The sequence below is a fragment of the Ammodytes marinus genome, assembly GCF_949987685.1.
Source record: "Ammodytes marinus genome assembly, chromosome: 22".
Classification (NCBI taxonomy): Eukaryota; Metazoa; Chordata; class Actinopteri; order Uranoscopiformes; family Ammodytidae; genus Ammodytes; species Ammodytes marinus.
Window position 1 is genome coordinate 22,853,823 of NC_137226.1, and position 18,820 is coordinate 22,872,642.

At 40.3% G+C, this 18,820-nt stretch overlaps 1 protein-coding gene across 1 annotated transcript in view; it reads left to right on the forward strand.

Moving 5' to 3' along the window:
* Nucleotides 1-18,820, forward strand: part of braf (B-Raf proto-oncogene, serine/threonine kinase) — a 115,064-nt gene that overhangs the window by 70,357 nt on the left and 25,887 nt on the right. Inside the window, exons 12-16 of the mRNA XM_080050984.1 lie at nt 1,017-1,101; nt 1,780-1,956; nt 2,038-2,084; nt 2,253-2,371; nt 2,523-2,654. Coding sequence (XP_079907110.1) covers nt 1,017-1,101; nt 1,780-1,956; nt 2,038-2,084; nt 2,253-2,371; nt 2,523-2,654 — 560 coding nt within the window. The remainder of the gene's footprint in view (nt 1-1,016; nt 1,102-1,779; nt 1,957-2,037; nt 2,085-2,252; nt 2,372-2,522; nt 2,655-18,820) is intronic.

The window sequence follows — 18,820 nt, forward strand, 5'->3', positions numbered from 1 at the left end:
CAGAGAGATCGCATCATGCTGACACTCTGACACCAAACTACATTTTCCTTTATCGCCACCTCCCTCCCCAACGGGAACTTCAGCGTGACCACAGTGATCAAAACAGTGTGGAGTCTATTTTTTCGGCGTTTGCCATTGTCGCCTTCATGCACTCAGTAGGCTAAATGATATTAATTTGGGGCGTTTCAATTACTATTTATGGGTAAATATGGGCATTACGTGAAGCCTGCAAAGGCTATGCCACATTTGGAGCTGATTGTGATTTATAAAGGGAAACATGCATAGGACTTGAGTGTGCACTATTTTATAAATCTGAATATTTTTGTTCACAAGCACTTCCTGAGTTTCTTCTGTACACCAGCTTTCCACGTGAATCCTATGCAAAGCTCTATTAATGAGGCCCTAGGAGCCTATGAAAGCCAAAAGATGTGTATGGCGCATCCACCACTATAAAAAAAATAAAGCTAAAGCTTACTAAAGTTTATTATCACATTGTTTATTTTGTATTAAAACATTTGTGTGATGTAGGGCTCGGCGATATGGCCTAAAACAAAAATCCCAGATTTGTTTTCACAACACACTCGAAAAAATGAAGGAACTTTGAACTTCCCTATAAGAAATAAAGTGCAAGTCTAGCTTTAACAAAACTAAAAAAAAAGTAAATAAGGTTCGTATTGATCAAACAAAGATGAATCCCCCTATTGGGATTAATAAAGTGCAGACATGTTTAAACAAAATTCACACATAAAATTAAAAGTTCCTCTACCTTCCACCTCCAGTGAATGAACCACCATGTCATTGGAAAATATGAAATGTCAACTGTAATGTTCCCACAGTATTTGTAGCTGTCCTGAATCTGCTATTTAATTTGAAGAATTACAATTGGCTTTGAGTTGACCTCTAGATCTTCTTCCCCAATCCCATTGACCTTTTGCTTAAAGCTCTTAGTTTCTTGTTGATTTTATAATAGATGTAATAGAGGTGTCTTTTTTTAACCTCCTTTGTCTCCTCCCCAGGTGATGTGGCAGTGAAGATGTTGAATGTTACGGCTCCAACACCGCAACAGCTTCAGGCATTCAAAAATGAAGTAGGAGTCCTCAGGTAACATCTGCCACCTACTCATTCATAAGGGGAATATAGATGTTTTACCCCTTATTGCTTATCCCCCTACAAAAAAAACATCATTGTATTAATTTCTTCTCTAACTATTTCAAAGTGTTGTCAGTATCAAACCAGTCCATGTCCCTTCTGGACATTATTTTAGTCTTATTGTTCATAGTTCCTTGTTGCAGAATTTGAATAAAGAAGCATGTCTTTATAGTATTCAAACTGTCCTAAAAAAATACAGATGCCTCAATCCCTCGCCCAGACATCCTCTTAATTTACTCTCAAGCCTTCTCTCACCTTTTTAATACCAGTGTGTTCTAGCCCCCTCACCTCCCTTTCTTATTGTCTCCCATCATCATCAGTAACATCTGCCACTCCCTCTTTCATTAGGCGAATGGGAACTGCTTTTTTATTGCACTACGACTGGGCATGCTTGTACTGAAGTGTTCGTGTGTGTTCGTGTGTGTTCGTGTGTGTTCGTGTGTGTGTGTGTGTGTGTGTGTGTGTGTGTGTGTGTGTGTGTGTGTGTGTGTGTGTGTGTGTGTGTGTGTGTGTGTGTGTGTGTGTGTGTGTGTGTGTGTGTGTGTGTGTGTGTGTGTGTGTGTGTGTGTGTGTGTGTGTGTGTGTGTGTGTGTGTGTGTGTGTGTGTGTGTGTGTGTGTGTGTTCACCAGGAAAACGCGTCATGTGAACATCCTGCTGTTCATGGGCTACACCACCAAGCCACAGCTGGCCATTGTAACGCAGTGGTGTGAAGGCTCCAGTCTGTACCACCACCTGCACATCATTGAGACCAAGTTTGAGATGATCAAGCTGATCGACATCGCCCGGCAGACTGCTCAGGGCATGGAGTGAGCTCCCCAACCAATACAAAGCACTCTGAATTCCATTGTGTGTAGTTGGTCTGATAACTTTTCTCTTTTCCTTTTCAGTTACCTACATGCGAAATCAATCATTCACAGAGATCTGAAAAGCAACAGTATCATTTGAAAAGTTTCACTCAATCAATTATTCTGTAGGCTGATCTCTCCTTGTCCCCCCAGTTAAATGTCATCATATTATACTACCAATTATCCTTAGAATGCATAATGCCTACATATTAAAGAGCTTAGAAGAAGAAAAGTGTTTCCTTGACCTCATCTCTTAGATATTTTTCTCCACGAGGATCTGACAGTGAAGATTGGTGATTTTGGTCTAGCTACAGTCAAGTCCCGCTGGAGTGGCTCCCACCAGTTTGAACAGCTGTCTGGCTCCATACTATGGATGGTCAGTGTTCAATTCCTAACAGTTCTATTTTACGCTAACTATAAATGCTTCAGGACTTTTAGATTTGTTTTCTTTCTATTGGCGTAACTGTATAAAATGAACCTGAGCTTGGAAATGTTAAGTTGTCTTTAGGTCATGTGTTTTCGCTCAGGCTCCAGAGGTGATCCGGCTGCAGGACAAGAATCCCTACAGTTTCCAGTCAGATGTGTATGCCTTTGGAATTGTGCTGTACGAGCTCATGTCTGGGGCACTGCCCTACTCCAACATCAACAACAGAGACCAGGTAAGAGGACTCAGTCACATACACACACCAGCTTTGGATGTTTAATAAACCCCAGGCAGAGACGATGCTTCACCAGTACAACTGTCAGTAACGAGATGAGACCACAGTGTGTTCTGTTTCTGAATCAAAGCATATGAAAGTTTGAAACCAAACAAGTTAAGACGCCAAGACAAACTTGTTGTTTTCTTCAGAAAAAAAAACGATTGAACTGTTACGCACTACAGAGTCACTTCAATAAATCTGCACCTGTGCCTTCAAATGCTCAACTCACCTCATATAAAGTTGCCTACAGAGTTTGTCAGTGTCAAAAACACCACACTATAGCCCAGGAATTAATACCTCACTCTGCTATCGATATGGTTTTCAAAATGATAGATGAAGTAACATCCAGAATGCTTAAGGCTATTCCTTTTTCGAATAATATCATGGCGGGGCGCATGTATGATATGTCAAAGGAAATAGAGGAGCAGCTTTATGACAAGATAGCAGACAGCCGCTTTCCTCTTTAGATGGAGAAAGCCGCTGACAGACGGTTCACCCATATGGGAGGTCAGTCATTGATGGTGATGATAGATGGCCATGATTGCTAGCAGAGCCACTGCAGACCAACTGTTCAAAAAGATTGACATTTTCTTGAAACGCTCATCAATTGCATTTTCCCCAATGTGCAGTGGACACACTGTTATGATACACAGAGAGGCGCTGGCATCCAAACAGCTGAGTCCCGAGCTGAATAATGTTATGACAGACTTCATTGCTACAGTCATTGCTACTTTAAAAGCCGACCTGTCAAAGCCAGGATGTTTTCTGCACTATGTGAGGAAATGGGCTCCAACCACGCAGCTGTTTTATTTCACAGCGAGGCACGATGGCTGTCATGTTGGATGGTTTTGTCCAGGGTCTGTGAGCTGAGATCTGTATCTTTTTTGGAGGAAGAGGGAAATGAAGCAGAGGGCTCAGCATGCAGCCCTCTGGGTCACTGGTGTTGAAGGTGTGGGGGGATGACATATGCTCTTACCACCTGCGGTCTATTAGTCAGAAATTGAGGACCACCTGCAAAGGGAGTAGTGCAGGCCAAGATCTCTCATTTTAGTGATCTGCTTAGAGGGGGCAATCGTATTAAACACTGAGCTATAGTCAATAAACAGCAGTCTGACACAGGCCCCTTTCCTGGTGTCTAATACCTCGTTTCCACCTAGTAGAGCGGGTCGGGTCAGAGCGGGACAGCTCGCGTTTAAGAATCTCGGTGAAAACCGCTGACCCTACCTTTACCAGCTTTACCTTTACTACCTGACTGCGATAGCCACTGCCAGAATATGGGTCAAACTATCGGGCTGTGGAACAGCTGTGGTCAAGCCAGCAGTCTCTCGTTGTTGCTTGGTCAAACCATCAGCTTCTTTATTTATTCCCCCCGTGTTGTGATTATATTATGCCGGTAAGTGCACAGAGACAGCTCGGTGCAAGCCGACAGAGACAGTGAGCTAACAGCGCTGGCTGCGGCAGCTACGTGACATCGTAGCAGTGGGACACAGTCTACCCCACTGATTAATTTAATGACGAGGAGAATCACAACACAATAAACAGTTCTTCGCTCACCTTTTTCGGCACCTTTTCAGACGGCTGGTACCCCAACGGAGGAGTACCGAAAATGGGAGCGGTTTAGAACGGTTAGGCTCGCTTATGTCCGTACCCTACCCAACTTTTGGCAAATGGAAAGCCAACATAACAAGACCGAACTACTCCAACCCGACCCGCTCTACTCGGTGGAAACGAGGCATAAGTGGGAGAGGGTAGTGTGGAGTATGTGGGCTATGGCGTCACCTGATAACTTTCCCCACGGGATCAAAGTGGACCCGGGCTCACCGAATCAGGCCGCTGAGAAACAACAAGCAACATGATCGGTAAGATACACCATGACCCAGTGCAGGAAAAAATATTGCAAATAGCCTGCAACAAGAGCCGATTAAACTACAAGGGACAGTGTCTAAGCATCTTCCCATACCTCACAGCAGACGTGATCAAATACCGCAGAGAGTTCGACGGCGCCTAGCAGAGGCTGAGAGAGGCTGAGATTCGTCACAGGTTTTTGTTTCCTTCACGGCTGATCTTTGCACACTGAGGTGTCACTAAAGTATTCGATTCATCACAGGAGGCATCCAGCTACATCAGCACGCACATCCAAAATGCTGCAGCCGGAGTCACGCCTTAACTCACTGCTCATGAAGAGCGGCCGGGATGCAGCATCTCATCTCTAACCAAACCGCCATGTTTTTTTATATTTTCTATAGGTTATTATGGACCAGTGAACCGGTAAGCTTGGCCTATAAGACTGCATGCCATACTGTTATTGTGTTGTTGTTTATATTTCTGGGACGTTGTCATTATGGCTCATTTACAAACCTTTCAGTCAACATTTTCAGCTAAAGCAGGTGGTGTAGCCATACTAATTAAGAAGATTTTTCCTTTTCAAAATCTGTCCTCCAAAACTGACCCAACTGGTCGATTTATTATTGTAACTGGCACCATTCTGATGCTTCATGTCACCCTGTTAAATATATATGCACCAAACTTTAATAATCGGTTGGGAAAAAAAAAGGTTGGTGCTGTCCACTTTATTATCTGAACACATCCTGTTTGGCTGAAAGACTGTATAGCTCTGATGAATAAGTACTTAGGCCAGATGACTGAATACATGTGGAAAGTACAGAAAAACGAAAATCTGTATAAAAAAATTTCTCATTTCTTGTGTTTACAATTGACGAGAGGTATCAGTATTGCTGAACAGGATATTTCAGTATGTTCTAGTAGACCTATTCCTAAATGTATTTGTTTTTTATTTAATCTCTGACTATGTCAAGACCTTCTAAAATCACTCAGCATTTTGTCATGTTAAAAAGGAGACACAGGGTTAGTGCTGACTCTCCTTTACAGCCATATTTTGCTTTCTTATTTACTTTTTCTCTCATGGTGTTTACCCTGCCTTGCAACGCTGTCTGCCCTGTATAAGACATTTTAAGTTATTTTTATTTTTTATTATTTTATTATTCTATATTCATGATCCTGATACTGAGGTGGCAGACAGTGAACTTTTTAATTTATTGCATTTCTATTTTATTATTCTATTTTTCTATAAATATTATTATTTTATTTTACCGTCCATTTACTCAACGCCTTTGGGTTGCGAACATTTTGATATATGTAATGTTCAATGTGCCTTATGCTAATGTTCTATATAAGTTTTAGCAGAGTTCTGCCTTTCAAGTAAACTAGCGCATCCTTCTACAAGCACTTAAATGTGTGGATGCTTCTGCGAGGGGGTTGGGAGTCAGACTTAGTTAACTGTATGTTTTTTCTTTATTTTACTGTTATTCCTCAGGGATATTTTCAGCACATTGGGAAATACAAAACTTTCATTACACCAATCTTCTCTTCTCTCAAATTTGATCATGGTTAACACAGACACTTCTAGAGGATCAGCTAGTTGCGATGTTACCTTTATAAATTGGAATGTTAAGTCTTTAAATCATCCAGTCAAACGAAAGAAAGTAATGTGTCATTTGAACAAACTAAATGTGTAAAACAACTTTTTACGCGATTTGACAGTCGCAGACAATCTTCCAATGTCGGACCGAAATCACAGGAGTCGTGCTGGAGTTGTGGCGCGCGCCCGTAATCTCAGTCGTTTGGTGTGAGATGGTCTTCCGACCCGATTTCAGCCAGTCTTCTCCCCGTCTTGGCGTTCCGACATTATCAAACAGGTTTGATATTATCGTTAGTCTTAAGGGGCTGAAGCGAAATGACGTGAACACTGTCACACTCTCTCCAGCACTAAACACGACGCTGGAGGAGCGGCATTAGTCGCGAGCTGTGGCCGCCTTTCAGGCACTTTTTCGGTCACTTTTACATAGCAGCCTAGGCTGGAGAACCAGGCTGACACGCGCAACCTTAACACTTTACCGTCAAATACAGGGTTAGGAGTGAGAGTTATTTGGGGACGAGATCAGCAAATAAAGTTGGTCAAATAACTACAGGATGTCCCCCGCTCGGAATATTGAATTAACTTTTTTTTATTAAATATAATCACAATTGCGTTTGCAGTTTTAAACGTGATTATGCATGACATATAGCCTACATGATAAGGGCATATAGTTGTTTATACACCCAGTCCATTTTACCTGCTAAAAAACAACTTTTTATTTGACTGAAATCACTTTTAATCCCCTGTAGCAGGATTAGAAATAATATTAATTTCAAAGGGAATCTAGTTGTAGTCTTGCAATATGAGACCCCCTGTCTTTTCAAAATCTCAGTATGTGACTTAAAGGTCACATATTATGCTAAATGCACTTTTTAAATGTGTTCTAAAATATCAAAAACAATAACAATCTCTCCTTTTCTCACTCTCCCCCTTTCTGAAACCCCCACCCCTCCCCCCCAATATACTCCAGTCAGAATTCTCGCCGACTATTTCGTAATAGTCGGCGCAGCCACATCCCCATATTTTCTTTATATGTCCATGCTTCCGATGCACCCCACCCCCCCCCCCCCACATTAGTAACCAGAAATTTCCACCGTGCAGTAGTCTATGATAACCCCACCCCCCCATTTCTTATTGGTCCACAGCCCCGAGATCCCGTGCCCGAGATCCCATGAGATCCTCTGAAAAAATTTCCGAGGGACAGCCATGTTGCTTTCCCCGCTAAGCGACAAGATGCCCATAGCCTACAGCCTGAATGTTACATACACCAACACAGAATGCTTTTGCTCATACTCCACTAATTTATCTTAACCACAGCTGTCTATGCCTCGTTTTTAATAACACAACGGATAGGAAGCTACTTGTGGGTTTTTGCAAACAGTGAAACTGAAAGAAATGTTTTTATTGGTATTTTTGCCTGACTGGTGTATAGCTATTTAGCTTTGGGACAAGCATTCAGCTTTTGCTCATAAAAACATAATTCTATTACCCACACCAGTCTGGAAATGCCTCGTTTTTAACAGGACAAAGGATTGTAACTTAATAGTGTGGAAGTCAATTTTGAATATATTTTTTTCACTGATTTGTGTGGTATTTTTAGCTGGTAGCTCACGGGCTAGCTTCGAGACAAGCAATGAGATTTTGGTCATAAAAACATAATTCTTTTACCCACACCAGTCTGGAAATGCCTCGTTTTTAACAGGACAAATGATTGTAACTTAATAGTGTGGAAGTCAATTTTGAATATATTTTTTTCACTGATTTGTGTGGTACTTTTAGTTTATTTTATCGTCTGAGTCTTATTTTTAGCGTTAGCGCCCATGTAGCTTCTGTTGTAGCACCAAGTTTTGCTCATAACACGCGGTTTATACTCCCCACAGCAGTCTGAAAATGACCTGTTTTTAGAAATCAAACTTTGAAGCTACTGTTTTCACTGGTTTTAATCATGTCAGCTCATGTCAAACTGTTCTCTTAGCTTAGCTCCGGCCCGGAGCCTCCGGGTAAACACTCGCAGTCACGACTCACGTAGTGTCTCTCTAGTATCGCGAGAGCATGGCAGAGACGGTGGGAGAGCCCCATGGCCATATAAAGAAAGTCCGGCAGAGAGGTGGGAGGGGCCAGCCAGATCGCACAAATATAGGTCATCCTGAGACCAGAGGACAATCAGGGTATAGAGGCTTTTCAGCAAACATCTAAAAAAATAAGTATTAGGGACTACTTAGACCATATAAAATTGACAGCAAAGTGCATAATATGTTACCTTTAAAACTCAGAGAACTAATAACTAATTGTCTTCAGGTGTAAATTGATTGTCTTTAGATGTGAGAGGATGTCAGTTTCAGTCTTTTCAAAGTCTCTTAAAAGTCCTCTAGTGCAGTGCTTCCCAGGTAAAGAAAAAGTATACTTTAACATACTAAATTTATGCACACTTAGTGTACTTAATAAGCACAAAATTATTGTACTCAAAGTGTGTTATTTTCGAGTACTAAAAACGTACTTAGTATACTAATGATATATCATTATTGCTACTTAAGATATACTAAAATACATCTTAGTGTACTTGACTGTACTATTTTGGGAAACACTTAAGATTAACTTAAATATACTTAAGTACACTTTTCTCTACTAATACTGTACTTATTTATAATGTTCTTTAGTTTGATTTAAAGTATACTTAAATCCACTTTTCAGATTACTATTAATACATTTAGAATATACTGGAAATGTATTTCTAATTTAATCTTTATGTATTGCCATTGTATTTTAAATATATTTACAAAAAATAAATAAAAATTAAAAAGTTGTACTTAAGCATATTATAGTTCATCTTAATGTTGTCTCAAAATAGTACAGATAAGTACACTAAGTTGTACTTTAGTATGTCTAAAGTAGCACTCATGATATATCATTAGTATACTAAGTATATTGTTAGCACATTGAAAATAATACACTCTGAGTACACTAATTATGTGTGCAGAAAGTATACTAGATGTATTTCATTAAAGTACACTTCAACAGTACACAGAAAGTATATTTTTTCTATAATTAATTTGACATTCAAATGACTTTTAAACCTGCAGTGTGTAAAATTTTGGGTTTTATTTCCTAGCAGATTTTGTAGAAAATAATTATAATATCCATAAGTACGTTTAATTTAGTGCATAATAGCTGAATTTCTTTTTTAGAATTATTATTTTTTTCCTTAGAAAGGGTCTCATATATGTCCATATTTCTCCATACTTTGGACCAAGGCCTTGTCACTGCCATTTTGGAAGTGTCATAGTTAGAATGTCATCAGGTGCATTGTTTAAAATTTAGAATTGTTCTTGTCCTTGAAGGCCACTGTAGCTTCTGTTATTATTCGAAAGGGGTGGGGTTACCCAGGGAGCGTTGCATTCTAGAACTTTCTAGAACTTTCTTGATGATGTCATATTACACACTGCACCTTTAAGTAAACATAAAAAATATTTAGAACATACTTGAGGTAGAAAAAAAGTTTATTTTTAACATGCACGGCATTACAGGGAAAATGTGCATAATAAAGTACATTTAAATACATATTTAACAACTTCTTAAACAACATTTTCAAACAGTTTCTCTTCATCGTAACATTTTTATTCAAATTTGGATCATCTGACCCTAGAGAATTATTTTTAGTCATACTCTTTAACAAGTTAACTAAAAAACTAAAAAACAATAATAAAAGGAAAGAATAAAAATAAATGGATGGAGGGGGTTTGAGTTATGATGCGGGCAGCTGAATTCTGAACCAGCTGAAGTTTATGGAGGGATTTGTGAGGTAGGCCGAGGAGGAGAGAGTTGCAGTGTGGCAGTGTGGGGGGTATGGGAGGGGTGGAGGCAAGAGTACAAAGCAAGTCCAGTATTATATCTTGACCAAAATTAAATGCAAATATTCTGGTATGGCCGAGCATATTTAAAGAAGCAAAATGTACAGAAATTAATATCCCATTATATAAAGCACAACAAGAATGATTATCTTAGAGGCATGCTCCGCATTGAAATGTCCTGCACAATAATAAAAGTATTTTTTCACAAACTAAAACACAAACTGAAATTAAACATTACATTCTCCCATCTTCATCTTTCCAGTGGAGTGGTTTCCTTTGAGTAGGCCTGGTCAGCAAATTCTTCTGCAAATGAGGGCTTGCACAGTGTTGTTTGGAAACTTCTTCATCGCGGTGTCTTTGAAAGGGACAAAAATTAAATATAGTTAGCAAAAAAGGCTTTAATTGTCATCTTTCGGTTTCCATTTTGATCCTCTTGTTCATCCATGCTATATAGCTAAACCTGTAAAAACCTATGGTTAGCTGTAATGTGCATGATTAAATATGCACTCACTATTTAAAACCTAATTTTTTTCTTACTAGAATGGAATGCTGTGGATGAATTGAGAATTTGTTATTTCAGTGATGAATGTATTCTAACATGTTGTTACTGGGTATTTCACAATGTGGACATGTGTGCCTGCCTAGCTAGCTGAGCTTAGCCATTTAGTATGCTATAAAGTTGTTGCTAACGGTTAGAATTCCACACCAACATTATCCAGCTTGCAAAATATTTTATAAACTCAGGGGATGCCCATATAATAGTAGATTAACCAACTGTGTTGTCTGCCGAAAAACTTACCGCCAAGAAGAAGTAGTTTGACTGGCAGTATTTTTGTTTTTCCATGTCGGATTCGGCCATGACTGGCCCTCTTCACGGTGAAGTTCATCACGGTTGCTGACCAGAGCTGACTGATATTCCGTTCTTCTTTGTTCCCCTTTTATTATTTCTGAGCAGTCCACCTGCCGATGTCCGAATCATAAATCAAAGCAAACCTTGGAAACGATTATTCAAACGCCGTTTCTTTCTTGGCCCTATCCGCCTATCCCGTATGTCTCTATCTGCAACGGAAATCTTTGCAACGGTCATGTGTCATGTGACTCGGTGACTGGCCCCCGATTGGCCAGTACGCACATTTGATTCGGAAACGTGGACTGTGATTGGTCGAATTAAATAAACTGCGACGACTGACTGTTTTTTTTTGGTTCGGTGAGGTGCACCGCTGCTATTCGTTCAGAACAGAACCTGTAAAGCTGAAGCCATTTAAAACAATGTTTACACGTTAGATTAAAGGGGGTACGTTTAAAAAATGTGCGTATTTGGTATGGTGTTGTAATGACCTATTGAGATTTTTTTTTTGTTGTTGTAATAAGTAGGCCTACACTATAATTCACATTGCTACATGATATACAAGTACAAAAAAATCAGAATTTTTTGATTAAAAGTTACCTTGTTACCTTTATTTATACATGTATATCCCATTGAGTCCGAAGACTCTTTTACAAGGGAGACCTGTTCCCATTTACACGTTACCATTCACACACACATTCATACACCGATAGCAGGCTAACTATCGACATTCACACGAGGCAAGGTGGGTGAAGTGTCTTGCCCAATGACACAACAACTATGACACAGGTGGCACAGTTACATTAGTATAGTCTGAGATGTATAATATTTATATATATATATATATATATTAGTGGTGGGCCGTTATCGGCGTTAACGTGCTGCGTTAACGCAAAACTCTTATCGGCGATAAAAAAAATATCGCCGTTAATCTCTTATTCCACCTCCTGTTCGGCTCAGGGGAGATGGTTCCCTCCAGGGCCGATGGCTGTTCGCCGTCAGGGTGAACCCCCTTCCGTGTGTTCTCTGGTCGGGTAATAATAGCCGGGGGCCGTTGTTGACACTTGAGGAGCCTTTATTGCAGGAGCGAAGCTTCTCTCACACACCCGCCGCTCTCTCTCTCCATCACTTGCCCACGACACACACCACCTGGCTGCAGGATCGCTAATGTAACACTCAGCGCCAAACCCCCTTCACAAATCTGTCTATTCAATGTTTACTTATGAATGTATCCATGTACGTAACTCTGACATGTACATAACTTAATTTATTGTTAATAATATGGTCTGTTTATAAATTCGGCATATGATTAAAGCATCTAAACGCCCGTAATCATGTTAAACGTTTACTGTTTTTAAGTTATTAATGCCACTCGCTCCCGCAGATACACAGCAGAGGGAGGTCTTATATTCAGCCATTGCTAAAGGGAGTGCTGTATTATGGAACGGCCGCTGTGGTACGAAATTCCAGTCTCAACAATGTTTCCTACACGAAATTATAACTCTAGCGTCTACAGCCCGTTGTTTTCATGTAGTGTAACTTGTGTAATGTGTTACATTATTCAGCTGTTGCCGTGATGTCGGCTAACGCTGATGCTAATGATAACTAGCTCTCCGTCGCACAATAGACTGTAGGTTGGTGTTGCAGCCAGCTGTTAGGTGAAGCGCTGTCCCACAGGTAAAAGCCATGGACCTATAAAGCCTGTCCAATATTCACTCTAGTCCAGCTTCTTGAAAAGTTTATAAGGACTTTATTATTTATGTAAAAATTATATTTAATGTTTCACTTGAAGCACAAAAGTAATGGCTTTATTTTCTGTTATAGCCTATAGCCTACCCAACAAATTAGTTTTTTCGTTTTTTTTAAGCACAAAAAACAGTGCAATGTTGTGATTTTTAGCCTTATATCTGATTAAATTGTTAGAATATTATTTGTTCGCAATAATTAGACACTCGTTCTGATGACGAAATGAAAGCCACCTGGCTTGAGAAACACATTCTCAAAGATTTACTTTGAGTCATTATTTAGGAGCACACACATATTATGAATGAATTCAAATGAGCCATTTTAATCTAGATTAATCTAGATTAATTCCAAAATTAATCTAGATTAATCTAGATTAAAAAAATTAATCTATGCCCACCTCTAATATATATATATATATATATATACCCCAGACCCCAGACCATGATTTTTCCACCACCAAACTTAACTGTTTTCTGGGTGAATCTCGGATCCATGCAGGCTCCAGTAGGGCTCCTGCAATATTTGCGGCGGCTGTGATGTAATTCAACCGAAGATTCATCTGAGAAATCCACCTTCTGCCACCTTTCCAGTGTCCATCCTTTTAGCAGGCTGTGGGCCTTAGAAAATGCCACACGTTTTTTTAATTGCCTTTTGTTTAGTGCTGGTTTCTGGGCACTGATTTGACCAGGAAGGTGGATTTCTCAGATGGATCTTCGGTTGAATTACATCACATGGTTGCTCCATCGCATACTTCCATCTCTACATCAAAGTTCCTCAAGGCGAAGAAGATCAACGTGTTCTAGGACTGGCCAGCCCAGTCACCAGACATGAACATCATTGAGCATGTCTGGGGTAGAATGAAAGAGGAAGCATGGAAGACCAAACCATTCTTGATGAACTCTGGGAGGCATGTAAGACTGCTTTCTTTGCTATTCCTGATGATTTCATCAATAAATTGTATGAATCATTGTCGAACCTCATGGATGCAGTCCTTCAAGCTCATGGAAGTCATACAAGATATTAGATTTGGATCTCACAGCACCACTACTTAATTCACGGATGATAATAATTCACTTAATTCTAATCTTCAACGCCAGAAATGATATGCTACCAAAAAACATACAGGCAATGTTTTCTGAAAGGGAGGGACGTTATAAGTTAAGGGGACAGCTGAACTTCAAGGTCCACCACACACGCACAACGAAAAAGAGCTTTTGTATCAGCATCTACGGAGTTAAATTGTGGAATAAGTTAAGTGTGGAAGTACAGAAAAGCCAAAACATAAGACAGTTCAAAAACAAATATAAAGACATCATCTTCACAAAGAATAAAAAATAAAAAAATTAGAAAAGCCTTTGTAACATGGACATATGTAGACTGTAGTCTTGTAACATACATGGTATTTGTATTTATATTTGTAATATTTATATATGTATAGTAACTTACAATATACATGTATGGGTATTTATAATGTAATTTAAATTGTTTATAGTATATATATATATATATATATGTGTGTGTGTGTGTGTGTGTATATATATATATATATATACGTGTGTGTGTATATATATATATATATATGTGTGTGTATATATATATATATATACATGTGTGTGTGTGTGTATATATATATATATATATATATACATATATATACAAAATGATTCGGTATTCATGTATATTTATTATAGCTTTTTATTATACTGACATGTTAATAACATAATATATCCAAGCCAAATTGATCTGTTAAGGGGTAGGACTAGATAAGTTTTTTAACTTCCTCCTACCCCCTTTCGAGCATGTAGAAAGTGTCTGTTTTTTTTAATTGTATTTCTTTTTTTTGCTTTTTGTTTGTTTTTTATTTATTCATTTATTAATATTCAAACTTGTTTTTTTTTTTATTGCTTGCATGTTTGAAATAAAGACAAATCAAATCAGATGTTATGCAACATATTTTTGTTTTTGAAGTAAATTATTTGTTCAATTTTCTCATTACTCTCTGTAGGCGACAACACTTTTGTCTTGCCAAAATCTGACCTTTGTGTTCATTAAATGATCGATATTTCTTCAGTGAAGCAAATTTATTTTAGTATATTAAACATAATTTGGGAGGGTTTTATCTTTCATATGAGCCATTTCTAAAACCAGTGGATTAATTAAAAGTCAGGTTATAAGCTGTTGTTTCTACAAAATTGATAAGTGACAAGACTTTTGTCAGGGACTGTATTACAAAGGTGGAGATATAAGCACTACTTCCAATTCATTGAGGTCAAAGAATGTTTACTTTTGTTGAGAAGAAAATACGCCTACTTGAAGTGCAGGATAAACCTTGTGCTGTCTGTTGATGTGCAATAAATATCAAAGGTTATGTACAAGTAGGCCGACCTGTCTGTTCTACTCATTTCCACTGGATTCCTAAATATTTAAATTTGTGCACACTTATTTTTAGTGGAAATGAGTAAATTAATTTGCTTAGCTGCAGTATTCACCAGGAATTTCACAGAGTCCATCCTATCCACTTCTTCCCCATTTATAGTGAGTGGGGTCTGCATTGTCTTCTTGATTCTCCTAAAGTCCACAATGTGTGTGTGTGTTTACAAATTGGCGCTGTTGTGGCGACAGGTGGTGTCGGCTGCTGTGTGCGCGTGTAGTGTGTTTTTACGTACTGTGTTTGTACTTTGCTACTAAAACCAGATATTTGTGACTTGTGAAAGCTGCTCAGAAAAATAAGACCGTTGACAAATAAAACGATGACACAACAACAAAGGCCAAATGACAAAAATGGTTTAAAAATAAATATATAAATAGTGATGTGTAGATTAAAAATGATCCCTGTACATATGTGCAATTCATTTGAGATTTAAAAATCATTGATTAAAAATGTAGGTGTGAGTGTTCGGAGCTACTGCTCCAGAGTTGTCCTTAGTGCTTTGTTAGGGGGGGTTGGGGAGGGGCGGGGCTTGAGGGGGTGATGGAGGCTACAGCTCTTGGAAAAAAGCTGTTCCTCATCCTTGTGGTGCGGGCCCGCAGTGTGCGGTACCTCTTCCCTGATGGTAGGGGAACAAACAAGGTGTGTCCAGGGTGGGTTTTATCTGTGCTTATTGACCTTGCCTTCTTCTTCAGGCGGTCAGCCCACATAGAGTCCAGGTCTGGGAGCTCAGCTCCTATGATTTTTTTCGCCGACCTTACCACCCTGGCCAAGTCCCTCTTGCTCTCTGCTGTACAGCCTGAATGCCACGCACAGCAGCCCTGGCAGAGGATGCTCTCGATTGTACTCCTATAAAAGTTTATGAGCAGGTGTGTGGCTAAACCAGCCTGTTTTAGCTTCCTTAGGAAGAAGAGCCTCTTCTGGGCCCTCTTCACAAGACTGGATATGTGAGTAGCCCATGTTAGGTCCTCGGTGATTAATGTCCCCAGGAATTTCACAGTGTCCACCCTATCCACTTCTTCCCCATTTATGGTGAGTGGGGTCTGCATGGTCTTCTTGAATCTCCTAAAGTCCACAATGTGTGTGTGTGTGTGTGTGTGTGTTTACAAATTGGCGCTGTTGTGGCGACAGGTGGTGTCGGCTGCTGTGTGCGCGTGTAGTGTGTTTTTACGTACTGTGTTTGTACTTTGCTACTAAAACCAGATATTTTTGTAAATCAGATCTCTGAAATAATAAGCTACTGGATTATAACTTTACTTTCCACACTGGGCAAAGATGCAAGGCTGCAGCGTTCATCTAATTCTGCTACTCTATCTGCTGTGGGGCTCTCGCTGTGGTGCGACTGCTGTGGTGCGACTGCTGCACCATGGATGCTGCACCAGGTACACCAGGTACACATACTCCCCAGGTATTCGCGGGAGTACCTGCCGTCCCTGCAATATCGCAATCCCCCGACCTATCAGGCTGGACTTTTATCTGACCCAGGGAGATCGGATGACCAGAGCCAAAGTCACAGAGGAAAAACAACCAGGAAGCGAGGAAGAAGGGGAGGAGTGAGACAGAGGCTGAAGAGACTCGCCGGTAAGGGGGTGTGTCCTCTGCTGCCCTCTATAATGTTGGCAAATGTCCGCTCACTTCGCAATAAACTTAATGAGCTACAAGCAAACTGCAAATTACAGTGGGCATATAGAGAGGCCAGTCTGATCTGTATCACCGAGACATGGCTAGATGACACTATACCTGACTCTGAATTATTACTGGATGGATTTGGAGTGCCACTTCGGTCGGACAGAGACTGCGCCAGCAGTGGGAAACGATTTGGGGGCGGGCTGTGTGTATATGTTAATAAGGCATGGAGAAGATCGGCCAGTATCAGAGAAACATTCTGCACACCAGACGTTGAACTATTATGTGTATCTTTCAGACCGAGATACATCCCCCGAGAGTTTGGCCAAGTGACAGTGATAGCTGTTTATGTCCCGCCCTCTGGCAATGACGCACGCGCAGCAGAGATTTCACAAACTACGCTCAGCGCATTGAAACAGAAAATCCAGATTCACCTTTATTTATAATGGGGGATTTTAATTAATGCAGACTGACTAAATCATTACCAACATTCCAGCAGTATGTTAATGTCCAATAATACTCTTGATCTTTGTTATGGGAATGTGAAAAACGCCTACAGAGCAAGGCAAAAACCACCATTGAGCACTCCTGATCACAATGTAATACACCTCATTCCTGCCTACAAAACCCAGTTACAACGGGAGGGTGTATTAAAGAAAACAGTAAAGCAATGGGACAGCTCGTGCACTGAAGCTTTGCAGGACTGCTTTGAGTGTACTGATTGGCAGGTTCTCACTCAAGCTGACAGTCTGGAGGAAGCCACAGATGTAGTTACAAAATACATAACATTTTGTGAAGAAAACATTGTACCTTCAAAGACAGTCAAAATATTCTCCAACAATAAACCTTGGATTACCAAAGAACTCAAAACGACAATTAATGAAAAGAAAATTGCTTTTAACTCAGGAAACAAAATAGAATCAAAACTGATCCAGGCAAAACTCAACAAACAAATTAAGGCAGCCAAAAGAGTGTATAAGGAAAAAGTGGAAAAGCTTTTCCAAGAAGGTAACGCCAGGGAAGCATGGAAGGGTGTTAAGACACTGGTCGGCCTTTCATCCAAATGCAACATAAAATGTCCCGCAGAACAAAGCCCAACTGAATTTGCTGAAGATCTCAACTATTTCTACTGCAGATTTGAGCAGAAAGACCTTTCCACAGAGACAAAGACACTCATGAATGAGCTTACGGACAATTCAGTATCCACAGCGGCATTTGCAGTACAGAGGGTGGACGTAGAGAACGTTTTCAAAGGAGTAAACCCCAGCAAAGCAGCTGGTCCTGACAGGATATCAGTTTGCCTCCTGAAGACCTGCTACAGGGAACTCTAAGGAGTTTTCTGTGGGCTCTTCAATCGCTCCCTAGCAGAGCACTCCGTCCCTGCCCTCTGGAAATCCTCCATCATCTGTCCAGTACCAAAACACAGCAACCCCACCTGCAAAAATGACTTCCGCCCTGTAGCTTTAACATCAATCGTGATGAAGAGCTTTGAGAGGCTCATTCTCACTGAACTGCAGATGGAGGTGAGTGGCTTTACAGACCCACTTCAATTTGCCTACAGGAAGGACAGAGGGGTTGATGATTCAGTTGTAACACTGCTGCACAATGTCCACATGCACCTGGTGAAACCAGGGAACTTCGCCAGGCTAGTGTTCATTGACTTTTCAAGTGCATTCAATACAGTGCAACCTCACCTCTTGGGCCACAAGCTCCAGAAACTGGGTGTTAGTCCACACCTCACTTTGTGGGTCCTTTCCTTCCTCACAGACAGACGGCAGTTAGTGAGATTCAACGGCCACTGCAGCTCAGTCAGAACCATCTCCACAGGATGTCCTCAAGGCTCTGTGATCTCCCCAGTCCTGTTCACCCTATATACAAACGACTGCAGAAGTGGGAATCCTGACATGGTATATATTAAATATTCTGACGAAACAGTCATCGTGGATACCACCAACTCAGGCCAACAACTGCAGTCTGCGGTGGACGACTTCTCTCTCTGGTGTAGGGATAACCATCTCACCTTGAACATCTCTAAAACCAAAGAGATGGTCATAGATTTCAGGCGCTCCTCCACCAGCCCCCCTGCTCTTCAGTTAGATGGCCAGTTAATTGAGAGACTGGAAGAATACAAATATCTCGGTTCCATCATTGAGCACAAGTTCACCTTCAAAAGCAACACAGACCGCATGTTCA